The 13,057-nt window shown below is 38.8% G+C and overlaps 1 protein-coding gene and 1 pseudogene across 2 annotated transcripts in view; both read left to right on the top strand.

Moving 5' to 3' along the window:
* The first annotated feature begins 3,749 nt into the window (after positions 1 to 3,749).
* On the top strand, positions 3,750 to 6,945 carry LOC109467360 (annotated as a pseudogene).
* A 2,017-nt stretch (positions 6,946 to 8,962) lies between these two features.
* The window catches only part of LOC109467347, an 8,771-nt gene continuing 4,676 nt past the window's right edge, over positions 8,963 to 13,057 (top strand). Inside the window, exons 1-3 of one of the 2 annotated variants that reach the window (XM_019765292.1) lie at positions 8,963 to 9,055; positions 12,153 to 12,408; positions 12,836 to 12,953. In XM_019765292.1, the coding sequence (XP_019620851.1) occupies positions 12,160 to 12,408; positions 12,836 to 12,953 (367 nt within the window). In that variant the 5' untranslated portion in view covers positions 8,963 to 9,055; positions 12,153 to 12,159. Of the gene's footprint in view, positions 9,056 to 9,982; positions 10,183 to 12,152; positions 12,409 to 12,835; positions 12,954 to 13,057 lie in introns of those variants that run through there. The other variant, XM_019765291.1, reaches the window with a different exon arrangement.

Raw genomic sequence — 13,057 nt, 5'->3', positions numbered from 1 at the left:
TCATTACAAAATCATTACATTTAACAACAATGGTTCATCAATCATTCAACATACACGTTAGTGTTTGCAGCAAATATACACCCTTCTCCTAGGATATTTTATTGACCATCTCTCCTTTAGAAATTAGCCTTAACCCTACCTAGACCGGGCTTTTTTTGACATGGGGGGACCGGGGGGGGTCTTTTGTACCCCCCCTAACCGAACTCACGAACGGTATGTCGTATGACCACCAAATTTTCAGAGAATGGTGTACTAGTGAAAATTTATCATATCTACAATTTTTATGTCGTTATGACGTAATATGACGTCATTATGACGTCATTTATGTGATTTTATTGGCCAAAACCGTCTAGATAGGTCTTTCCCTGAAAACTTCCCTGGTATACAACATAACTTTACCAAAAGTGTTTATGACAGAATATTAGTGTGTACTAAGTCTTATGTTGCCCATAGCAACACCGGTGAGGTCATAAAATGACGTCATGCATATTTAAGATATCCGCCATCTTGGATCATCAATCTTGAATTTTTTTTCATGATAAAGCCTAAAATACATTTTAAACATACTAAACACCTTCATTCAAACCTTTTTTGGAAAAAGAAATGGAAGTATTGATGAAATTTTAATGAAAATAACCCGTATATACCTGTTCTAATGATATGGTCCGCCATCTTGGATTTTGGCCAATGACGTCATCAAATTAGCATAAATTATGCATATTTAATGATAAAATTTACATAAAATTATATTGGATGTTATTAATATTAGAAACCATGAGTAACTTGACATAAAACCCATAAAATTCTATTGTTGAAACAAAAAGTACTAAATTTAGCAAAAACTGCCTGTCAGAAACCCGTTGCCATGGCAACACAAAAATTAATATCTTATTCTAATGATAAAGAATTGTTGCCAACAATATTCTAGGAAAAGTCACCAAGTTTGGCCGTTTTACGGCTAGCCGTTCAGACGCTAGGTGTCATCAAAGTTGCCGCGGGCACTTTTAGCCCCCCCCCCCCGGTCTAGAGATATATAGGGTTAAATGATATGATATGAATCTATATTGCATGCTCTTGCCCAGATGGGCTAAATGCACAAGAGGACATGCAGAGTATTGCATACTGGGACGCTATATTCTAATGCTAATTGCTAGGAATTTATACATTATAACAATACTATATACAACCTATCATCTACTGTTAGTCGCCCTTTCAAGAAAAATCTTGAACCTTTATGTCTGGACCACCCGAACCCCCCTGTCTACGGACATGCCTCGAGGCCGTGGACTCGCCCGATCTACACACCAAGGAAAGAAAAGAACAACAAGCGTCATCAGACTTGTGTGAGATATGGACGGTCAAATCCCACTCCCGTGACCGGCTGGCCGTTACAGGCGAGTGGCGATTTACTATCGAAAGGTCATGTATTGCGTATTTACCTGATCAGGCTGAACGTGTTGGACAGGTATTGCAAATTCTGAGAAAAATCTTCCTTGGCCCTCCCCTCCCCCAAGCTTCCTTGGCCCTCCCCCAGGCCCTTCTGATTTTTCTTGGCCCTTCCCCCGTGCACACCGACCCTCCCCCTCCGGTAAATATCGAACGGTCCCTAAGTGGAAACATTAAAGTACACATTAAAAAAAGCTTATCTATGTGTACACTTGGAATATATCCTTCGGCCATGAGGTCGCAACAGAAAAAAAATTATTTCAACTTTTTTACTATATTTTTATAGGCACGAGGGGTTAGAATTTTTTAAAGTAGAATCTTTGAAAGAGTCTATTAATTATCTATTCATCCAATCAGGAAGATGACAAACACACAGAGTGGAGAGATGACGTGTGCACAAAGATGGCGGCGCATCAGCACCCTACTAGTATTCATTGTTGGGGGCTTAGTGCTGTATTACAACAAGGTAAACCTTGCATAAGTTGCAGTTAATTATTACGATATAGTCTTTAAAAGACAAGCCGTATTCATTTATCTTGAATATGCCTGGGTGGTCTCTTTAGCCGAAAAAGGAACAATTCCAGGGCTGCCAAAGAATCCATTCAATTTTGACGGAATTCATACGATCCATTTATACTAGGAGACATGCAAATTTTACGGAATACATACGATCCATTACTAGGAAACATACGAAGTTTACGGAATACATACAATCCATTACAAGCATACGAATTTTACTGAATACATACGATCCATTACTAGAAACATATGAATTTTACAGAATAAATACGATCCATTACTAGAAACATACAAAGTTTACATAATACATATGATCCATTACTAGAAACATACGAATTTTACAGAATACATACGATCCATTACGCGGAAACATACGATCCTTACTAATCTGGTGACTTGCGCTACGTGATCATGTTCCACCGATTCTCAGTCTCGCCCTACTAGTTGGTCTAGAATCCAGGCTAATATGTCACCAAATAAGCCATCATAAGTGCAAAATTCGGGAATATTGTGTTTAGCAGGGCGAAATAAGCCCTTAAAGTTCGTTGAAACCAAGATATAGTGAGATAGTCCGCCATCTTGAATTTGCCGCTGACTGTCACGTGATTGCGGGGCGTATAAGCCACCAAATTAGTGAGGATCGTATGTTTCCGTGTAATGGATTGTATGTATTCCGTAAATTCGTATGTTTCTAGTAATTGATCGTATGTATACCGTAAATTCGCATATTTCTAGTAATGGATCGTATGTATTCCGTGAAATTCGTATGTTTCTAGAAATGGATCGTATGTATTCCGTGAAATTCGTATGTTGCTAGAAATGGATTGTATGTATTCCGTAAATTCGTATGTTTCTAGTAATGTATCGTCTAAATTCCGTAAAACTCGTATGAATTCTTTGATACCCCTAATTTCCAAGGAAGCTGATAATAAATACAAATAATAAATGCAGAAAAAGTAATATTTCTACCATCAATATAAAAGCTAACTCATACTAGCAAATCCGATTTACCAGACAATAGCAACTTAAAGCATTAACGTTATACAATAACAATCTGCCAGCGGTCTTAAGGGGTCAGAGGTCAAATTCTGAGTAACGTAGGATATGATAGAACATGAAAAAGAGAAAAGCAACAAAAGAGTCGAAATTATTGGATATCATAGTAATTTTATTAACAAATTTTTAAAAAACTACAAAAATGTAAATACAACTATGCTAGATTATCAATCAATGAGTAAGATATCGGATGGATTATGTCTTTAGTCTGTCTTTGAGTCCTCTATCTACCTGATATACAGTGCAAGGTACATGAAGAAATGTACAATGTGCTTGTTGCATCCGTTGTTAACTCAAAGGTCAAAATAAAATCACGACCTTCTACACTAAGATTCAGGCTTATTGTATAATTTAAAACGTAATGATCTCTGGAAACTGACCATACGTCATGTAGAAGTTTGGTAGTTCATTTTGATTGGCTAGTTACTAAATGTTTTATTCTTTTGTTACAGGAAATATCTTGGATCACCAGTCGAAAAATGAAAACACCAAGGCTGCCCCAATTCGTAAACCGATGGAATCATTTAGCTTTTAACACACAATCTGATATGTCTGTGTTTAAGGTAACCGAATTGACATCAATACCCCAAAATCCATTACAAATGAAGCAATCCAACGGAAGATCAACTTTACAAAGCATTAATGACATCCCGATAAATTTATTCGCATATAGAAATGATAATTTTACAACATTCAAACTGAATGGGTCATTTTCTTTTCGGGTTTACATGAAAAAACTTACATTTTCTTTAGCTGAAAGACAATTCTCAGTAGGAGACAAGTTGCAAATTGATTTCTCCGCCAAAGATAAACTCAACAATACCGTCACTAATATTGGAGATTTTTACCGAGCGTCTATTCTTTCAAAAGAGTCCAAGTCTGGAGCCGTTGGCATCATCACAGATCACCTGAACGGCACGTACACAGCGACGTTCCGACTGTTGTGGGAAGGGGAGATTACTATCAGAATCCAACTGGTCCTCCCACGACAGGCTATTGATATCATAGAAAGAATTAGCAGCGAAAATCCCGTTGATCTAATCACGTTCCAAAGACGCTATACAATAGGAGGACAATATATAAATAAACCGTGTAACGTAGACCCGGTCATCTTTAATAACACCAGTGCAGTTTGTAACTACTCGGACCCGCATGCAGGTGGCTGGTGGTATTGTGAGAAACCTGCCAACATTTCCTGTAATACGCCAGGTTACCACTCACTGCTCAGGTTAGGAGAAATTCTTTTGAAGCCAGAAGAGGAGAAGCTATTCGTCAGGTACTCTTTGTTATTATTATAATTTCATAGGGGGATTCATAAGCTTGCTTATTTGGATCGAACCTACAAACGTTTTGATAACATCCGGGCGGAAGTTTTGTTTTGGATGGTGCTGTTTTAAGGGGAGGTGTGTATATATATCTGGGCTCTAAACATTTAATCAGGCAACATGCCAGTAATTAAACAAGTCGATAGTTTCGATCGCCCTCAACGTTGCATGTAAAACAAATTTTGAAGATAACTGTTAAATTCTGTAATTTGTTTTTTTTTTCATTATCTTAGTGGAAATCATCATCATGGATATCTTAGTGGAAATACCGCACTGAAGATGACTATTTCAGGAACTCCATCTAGGATGATGGTGAAAAAAGGTAAGCCGCATTCCAATGCTTCCCGATAGTTCAAGATTTTTATCAAGAGTAATCAATTATTATAATTTTAGTGGACAGTTACCTATATACAATTTCTATAAGATGTAACGGAAATTCGCATAGGTTTATTCCCAATGCTTTGATTATTCTTTGTGTAAATAGAAGGAAATGTTTGGTAAGTAATGTGTGTTTATGGAATACTAGTAATTTGCAGAAGTGGATTTGCAGCAGGCCGCAACGCCATGTGTATATTAATGGCTGCTTGACGCTCTTTTAATACATATTTTCTGTTGTTATACTTATTTAAAGACTTGTTACCTTCGCCAAGAAGGTTATGTTTTCAGTAGCGTCTGTCTGTTTGTTTGTATGTCTTACAGCTTTATATGCATTGTCTTGAACTTCAAAGTTGGTGGGTGGGTAGACCTTGATGAGACCTAGAAATGATTAGATTTTGCCCCCCCCCCGACTTTTGTTGGTACTGCAGCAGAGCTTCGCCTTTTGATATCTCATGATCTGGACATGCTAGGTTCATGAATTTTCAATGGTAAATAGCTCTTGGGCTAGTGACTAAGTTTGGACCCACTAGCGACCTGTTCTGGAACTGCAGGAGCGTTTGTTGAAAAATCTTTGAAGGAGGATAACTCAAGAATCAGTTAACGGATTTTCGTGAGTTTTGGTTTGTTGGTAGCTGAAGTAATGCTTGACATAATCAGTTGACAATTATGCAAATTAGGAGCTAACTTACATAATCAATGAAAAAATTCTACAGATCTGGTTTGTTCATCAATAGGACTATGAAACACTTGTGACATGTAATCGAGATCAAGAGAAACATCTGAGGATAATGGATAATGGAAATGAAAACCTAATTTGCATAATTCATGTCAAAATGTTATAATTTCTTAGTTTTAACTGCTGGGAATTTCATACTTCAAACAAGTTAAGAAGTTAAATGAAGGTGAACATAAAAAATAAGTTATTCAAATTATGACCTCATTTGCATAATGTATAAAGAAGTGCTAGAGTAGACTTTTTTGTAAAGATAAGGCTGTCATTGGGTGGAGAATACGATTAACTGATATAATCCATACAAATGAGGCTCTTATTTTCAAAACCAATGATTCAAATTGTACAATTCGTCAACCAGAAGGGTTAACATCATTTGGCGAAGGTATGAGGACGTGGATCTCTTGTTAAGAATCGGTCCATTGTTACCTCAATGGAAATTGTAGGTATTGTTTTTGTTCTGTCTGTTGGTGTGTGTATGTGTTTCCATATTATTGTCGCCAGAATATTTGAAGACCTGGATGAATTGTTATGCCATTGCTATGTGGGCAAGTTTTCTAAAGACGATCCTTGAAATTTGGGCTAGCTGTCTTTGGTACTGCAGAGTAGAACTTACAGTTTTTTTTAATTTTTGTTCGTGACATACTTAAAAAAACTTTATAAGGTACTGTATTACTACATTATGTTACCATATTTAGTTCAATTCAAAATTTCCAATTCTTTCACACAGGACGTGATTATTTAGTCAACCGCAGAAGATGCACTCCTGAACTCACCACTCCTCGGATATCTGGGTATTACCATCAGGGCGTTTGGAACTCTCTCGTCTGCAAGAACAGACATTTCTCTCAGATATCGGAGTGGCGACAATGTCTGAAGGGGAAAAACCTTCATTTCTTCGGTGACTCTACGATACGGCAGTGGTAGGAACACTTGGTAAGAATCATGAATTTGACAGAAACGCAAATTCCGGAAGCTATATCCTGGACTGGACCATTATTTGCCAGTGATCCTGTTTATAACATAACGGTTAGCTTCCGGATCCACGGACCGCCGTATAGATGTCATTGGACTCGCACGTCTCTTATCAAGTACGTCGCAAACGCAATTGATGAAATTAAAGGAGGACCGAACGATGTGGTCGGCATCACCATGTGGGCACATTTCACCTCGTACCCTGTGGAGGTCTACATAAAAAGGATGGAGGCCGTCCGTGCTGCAGTAGAACGTCTGTTTCGCAGAAGTCCAGAAACACTTGTAGTCATCAAGTCGGCAAACACGCGGGAGGGAGACACGATCATTGCCGGGGACTGGCACGCGTACAAACTGGACTTGGTGATGAGGGAAGTGTTCCGCGGGATGAACGTTGTTCTTGTAGATGCCTGGGAAATGACAAACGCGCAGCACTGGCACAAGGACGTCATCCACCCTGCCGGGGATATCGTTACACAGGAGTTAGAGTATTTCTGTTCATTCATTTGTCCCTTGTGAATTCTTGGAGAATTTTTTTATTGTTGGAACAACGGCCGTAGGTTCTTTTATTCTAATCTAGTTTTGCAAGGTGGTCTTTTTAAATAAAAGCATTTTCCTTAACAGTATCAAGAAAAAAACAAGAATCATCTTCCGTAAATAATTTCATCAGGCTGGAAGATACTTAGGGTATAGAATTTGGAAGACCTGAGGAGTCTGATAGACATCAAAACGTAAGCAGGTGAGAACCTTACTGGTTGTGTAAGAAGAAAATTCTATACCCTAAGAATCATCTTGCTTAAACTTTTTAGATGACGATAAATATGAAAATTGAGAAAATAATCTTCTTAAACAGTATCAAGAAAAACAAGAATCATCTTGCTCAAACGTTATAGATGAGGAAAAACAAGAAAATTGAGAAAATAAGATTTGTATCTTCTTAAAAAGTATCAGGAAAAACAAGAACCATATTTCTTAAACTTTTTAAAATTAAAAAATACAAATATTCTTGTCGGGGAGCATGATACTATAAATATTTTCTTTCCGTAAGAAACAATGAGAATATTTTTTGTGTGTAAGAATCAAGATACAAAAACGTCTTGAATTTTATGGAATGTCCCCTTCACAAGGAAATCTTTCTCATTAAGAAAATAAGAAAAATAAGAAAATCATTTGGTAGTGTTCAAAGTTTGTTTTACCTCTATATACATACACATGTGTACCTGAGAGTGAAAACCTGTTGGTGACCGCTTTGGTTGGTCTTTAACTAATCATAAAAAATGAACATTATATAATAAATAGAAACTTTCGCCGAATGATTAACATTTACGATTTGACCTTCCTTTTTCTTAACCCTACTTATCTTAAATTATCCAGTGTCTCACTACAGACGGACTTAAACAAGAGAAATAAATATTGACCCTCTCTAACATACGATCATTGACACATTGCCAATCGGAAAATTGTTCGGGGGTTCAAGTCGGTGGAAGGTCCTGAATGTGTGTAATGCGGATTTAAATAGTTCTAGTCGGAGTGATAAATGACGCGTTAGTCGCAGGGTGGCTTTCTGGCGCCTGGCCCAGCGAGGGTCATGGATATGGTAAACCCCAAGCAGATGTAAGGATCCAGCTCACTCGTAGTCGTCTGACCAAGGGGCATTTTTGGCAACATTTGGTTTTCGCAATACTAGGAAGGCTATCAAGAAGTTGCAAAAACATGTAACTTTCCAAAAGACGGGCGACGCCTTAAACTCTCTGCAACTTATGATCCACCTCTAGCGAGTCACATGTCTTGATACAATGTTCTTTCCATCAATTTGTGTTGAATATAGCAGTGAACAGCAAGGTACCAGTAGTATTCAATGATGCTCGGTACGTCAAAAGTTAAGGTTTTGTTGCAATAAATAATTTGCGTGTACGTATATGAGTTGTCTGTGTTGCTTAAAGCTCAATACAAAGCATTATGATTTTATTTTGTTTTAACCTACAAGTAATACTTTAAACTGTTAAACATTTGCCAGTAAAAGTTCTTACGTGGTGCATATTGATTGACTGGAATTTTGTTTCAAGAGTTTAAAAAAAAAACTCAGGTGAATGTGGTCTTCAGATTTCAAGAGTTTCATAGACAAGGAACCAAACTGTTTCATTTCAGTGAATCGAAGCTCAAGAGGTTGTGTTAAAATTCCTCATAATGTTTAATTATTTTTCGTAAACCCAAAAGTGTACGGAATGTCTGAGCTCTGTTAAGCTGAGATGTAAATAGGACAGTATATCGACAAACCCACCAATGATCTGTATCTGTATCTGTATAGCCGGTATAACCGCATTTGGCGTAACAAACCATCTTCCAAGGCAAGCGGCGCGGCGGCAGCTGGCTACATATCAAACCCCCATACATACCCTCTGGGTCCCAATAGGTTAGTCCTGCATGGTAGCCTGGTGAGGTGGCCCGCCCCACCTTTTCCGGAAACCCTGTTTGGCTCATAGCCATCTCATGATCTCAATGTTAACCACGGCTCATTTACATATCAAAGGTTTCACTCACAACAAGCTGCGGCAAAAGACCAGCAGCCATTATTTCATGCATTTTTGAACTGAACTATCTCTTTTGTTGTTTGATTTGTGTCCCAAAGGTACGTATATACTGACTGCAAAAATTCTAGATCTCTATGTAAGGTTTGCGACGTCACGTATAGACATCATTTAGCACAGCCATTCTTGTTTACACTTGAAAGAATATGTTGTCATGGTTGGTACCTGTTTGGAAAGACCAGAGCTGTTTTCCCCACTTAAAGACAGACAAAAGCTTTCTGTCACTAAATGCTTCATCTGGTAGTCCACTACGATGCTTTACCCTGTGAAGTTACTAAAATTTGGTTCAGAAATTTTTTTTTTTTTGTTTTGGTGGAAAGGTACACACACGTACGTTGAGGGTACATTGTAACGGTTGGGGTTAACTGTGGTCATGGACGTGACCAGAATATCAATTTTGTGAGAACGATGTAAACATTGCCTCCTCTGCAGACCCCTAAGATTCGGCGTAAGTTTTTTTTTTATTGTGCGGGTGCTGAAGGTACTGTTAGGCCACGCCAAGTAAATTTTATGGATGACGTCCTTTGGAGACCCTAAATCTAATGCGAGAGGGCGAAAAAAAACAAGAAGGGCCCTAAAAAACAATATGCCTAGATTAGAAATATACTAAGTGACGACAAATGTTAGGACATAAATTGAATGAGGTGACACAGTGTAACAAGCAAGAAGTCTTTTATTCATCATCAAAACAGCAATAAATCAGGTGGAATAGTGGACAGTGAAAAATTTTCTGATATTGACAGGATGGTCCTGTCAATAGACACTTTCTTCGCGTTACGTACGGGTTTCACGTCAATTTTATCGCTGTTCAACCCATTGAATGACCTTTCCTTTATAGAATCACTGTTCGGATCAGTAATTTTAGGTTCCACCCAAGAATACGTCACCTAATTTAGCCTAGAAAACAGACCTTTGGGGTGTTTTTTTTAGCTTATCATGAGTTGTTTTCTCGTTTTATATCACTTTTTCTGGTGGCCTTTTAGGCTAGATGGCTGTTAAAACTGTGGTACAATCAGGACGAATATACAATCAGAAAACAGCACAGGTTAAGCCAAAAAAAGGCCGGCCAAGAAGCCTGCGTGCAGAGGCTATAAAGGTCTTGGGCGGTCCCGATGTCTCGGCTAGTCAGTCTTACTCTGATCGTCGGCAGGGTAGGACGTGGTTTCAGGTAAGTCTGTTTTCCCCTTTATAATTCTTAAGCAACTTTCGTAAATAATATCCAAGCAAATTTCGTCGGGGTAAGGTACTCTCAACTTGGCTTTAGGTCGTGTGGCGTAGCGGCAAAGTGCTCGAGTCGGAACCGAGAGGTCCCGGGGGTTCGAGTCCTGACATGCCACCGATCTTGTGTCCTTTGGAAAGGCACTTTACACGACTTTCCTCACTTCGCTCAGGTGAAAATTAGTATTGTCATGTTCCGTATTTGTTCTCTATCTGCGTTGGTGACGGCATAAAATAAGTTGATATAACTTGAGTGTCCTGTCACTATGTCTAGTCATGAAATGTTGAAATGAAAGAAAAAAAACTAGCCAGGCTTGCATTTGGTTGGATAGGTATACGGCCAGCCGGCCAACTTAATACTAGTAATGCCGTCCCCCCGAAAAGATTTGCTTGGAGATTTCTTTCTTTATTACCCGTCTGTGTGCCGTCTGTTGACATGTTGTTGGTAGAAAATTAATGTCACTATTTGTGTTTAGCATGGGGGTCTATTTTGTTCATGTTATATCATTGTGAGTATGGATGTGTAGCCTTCATAACATGCCAAAAACTGGGGTTTTGAGGGTCTTCGGGGTGTTTGGGAGATTTTATGTGCTATTTTCTGATTGCACATGGACAACATAGCCGGCCGCGGCCTGATTGAGAACTGAGCTAATCAGAAAACAGCCAAAGACCACCAAACCCCCAGTTCTATAAGCCTGCTACAGAGGCTAATGAGGGCCTGCATGCCCTTTTTCGTAAGGCGTAATCAGGCATTTTTAGTCTTCGTAATCCGTAGGCAGCCTCCGCAAAAAATCAACGTAGTTTGTAATAGGACATTAGCCGCAAATCGTAAAGTCGTAATCAGCTCTGAGACTTTAACGTAATTCGTAATAGGCGGCGAAAATTTTGTGTAATTCGTAATCAGATAACCCCCATGCAGGCCCTTGCTAATGGATGTGCCCTGTTGGTGGCCTCTTTAAAAACCAGTCCATCCACATTAGGCTGTAAGAGAAGGTCGAATCCACATCACCTGATGTAACGTCATAACAATTATAGTCATTATATGGGAACACCCCTGACCTCAAATTAACCACACAGCTCGCACAACAGGTTAGGCCACACCAAGTAAATTTTATGGATGACGTCCTTTGGAGACCCTAAATCTAATGCGAGAGGGCTAGAAAAAAAAGGGCCCTAAAAACAAAATGCCTACATTAGAAATATACTTAGAGACGACAAATGTTAGGACACAAATTGAATGAGGTGACACATTGTAACAAGCAAGAAGTCTTTTATTCATCATCAAAACAGCAATAAATCAGGTGGAACAGCAGTTGTCCTCCTGTCCCGTTTTCGCGTTACGGGTTCCACGTCAATCTGACGATTTGCGGCACTGTCGTGACTCTTTGGTCATAGTTACAGGAAGCGGAATTTCTTGGGTTTTTTTCTAGGAACAGGCCAAAATCAATGCGCGCGCGGACGTCATCCATAAAATTTACTTGGTGTGGCCTTACCTCCATGAAAGAAGGAGGTATTGTGTTTGGTCTGTCTGTGTGTGTGTGTCTGTGAGTGTGTTTGTGTTCCAGCATATTGATAGTCAGCATTACTTCAAGAGTCCTGCATGGATTAAGTTGATATTTGGTATGTGGGAAGATCTTGGGAAGTCATTGTAGGGTTTAAGTGGCCATGTGGGACTCCTGGGACTCCGGTTTTTATATATTTTGCCCTGGACATGCTATGGTCTTGATTTTTGTTGCAGATAGCTTTTGTGTCAGAACAAGTGGTGTGGAATCTGTCCCCTGGCAGCTTGTTCTGGAACTTCAGGGTAGTAGCTATGTAGACGGTATTAGAGCAACAATTAAGTTCATAAAGGTAAAAATGAACATCCCAATTCATGATCATACAAATACAAATCATGGTCTTTATGTACGTCTTTCACAGAACAAATATGGCGTATCTGAGAAAAGTACGCTGTAAGAGCGTCTACCACAAGATGGGATTACACAACATGAGCCCAACAGTCATCAGCCACTTCGAGCCACTGAAGGAGAAGGTATCCGTACACAACCCAGCAGAGTTCTACCGACAGCACGGTCGGGACTACTGTGTGTGCTGTGCAGACTTCGACACCAAAGAACTCGTGCTGGTGAAGCCTACAGACGTATCTACAGTCAGGAAAGCACAGTTCTTTAACGAGGTAGAGATTGTTACTTCAGATCATTTTATTAACATGAAAATTAAAGTCCCCTTACCCAGTGTTATTATATACCGGTACTAACGGTTGGCTATGGCTATAGATGAGAACAATAGAAAAATGAACTTAGTAAGAATCTATTAAAAGCTCAAGTAAATGACATCGTACAGGTGTACATATCTAAAATTGTTTGTCTAACCTGCAAGGCAGCTTTTGCACAAGTTATTACAAATTAGACATTAAAATTTATTTGTGCTGATGGATCATATTTGTAGCCACCTCTATTCTGGCATTACTAGGAGAAAATAGACTAGGCAGCTAAAACAGTGTGAGTACCAGACTAGATGTAGAGTCAATTCTGCTTATAGTCTTCAAACTAATGCTATATTGAGCAGTTTAAGATTTGATATTCATGCCTTATTCCCTATAGGCCTTGCGGGAAAACGCGGAAGAACTTCTGGTTCTCCCGTTCTCTCAGCTGGCAGATGTGAGTGAAATGGTCGCCAATGACGTTGCGCACGTCACCATCATTTTTCTACACATATCAAGTAAGTTGAACTGTCCATGAAAACTGTCAAATTGACCACGGTTCATGTATTTCATTTATTTTTTTTATTTTTAATTTTATTATATATATATATATATATAGTAA

Source organism: Branchiostoma belcheri, unplaced genomic scaffold (assembly GCF_001625305.1).
Source record: "Branchiostoma belcheri isolate BF01 breed outbred unplaced genomic scaffold, Haploidv18h27 scaffold18, whole genome shotgun sequence".
Classification (NCBI taxonomy): Eukaryota; Metazoa; Chordata; class Leptocardii; order Amphioxiformes; family Branchiostomatidae; genus Branchiostoma; species Branchiostoma belcheri.
The sequence above is the reverse complement of the archived record's forward strand: the minus strand, read 5'-3'. Positions and strand labels throughout refer to the sequence as shown.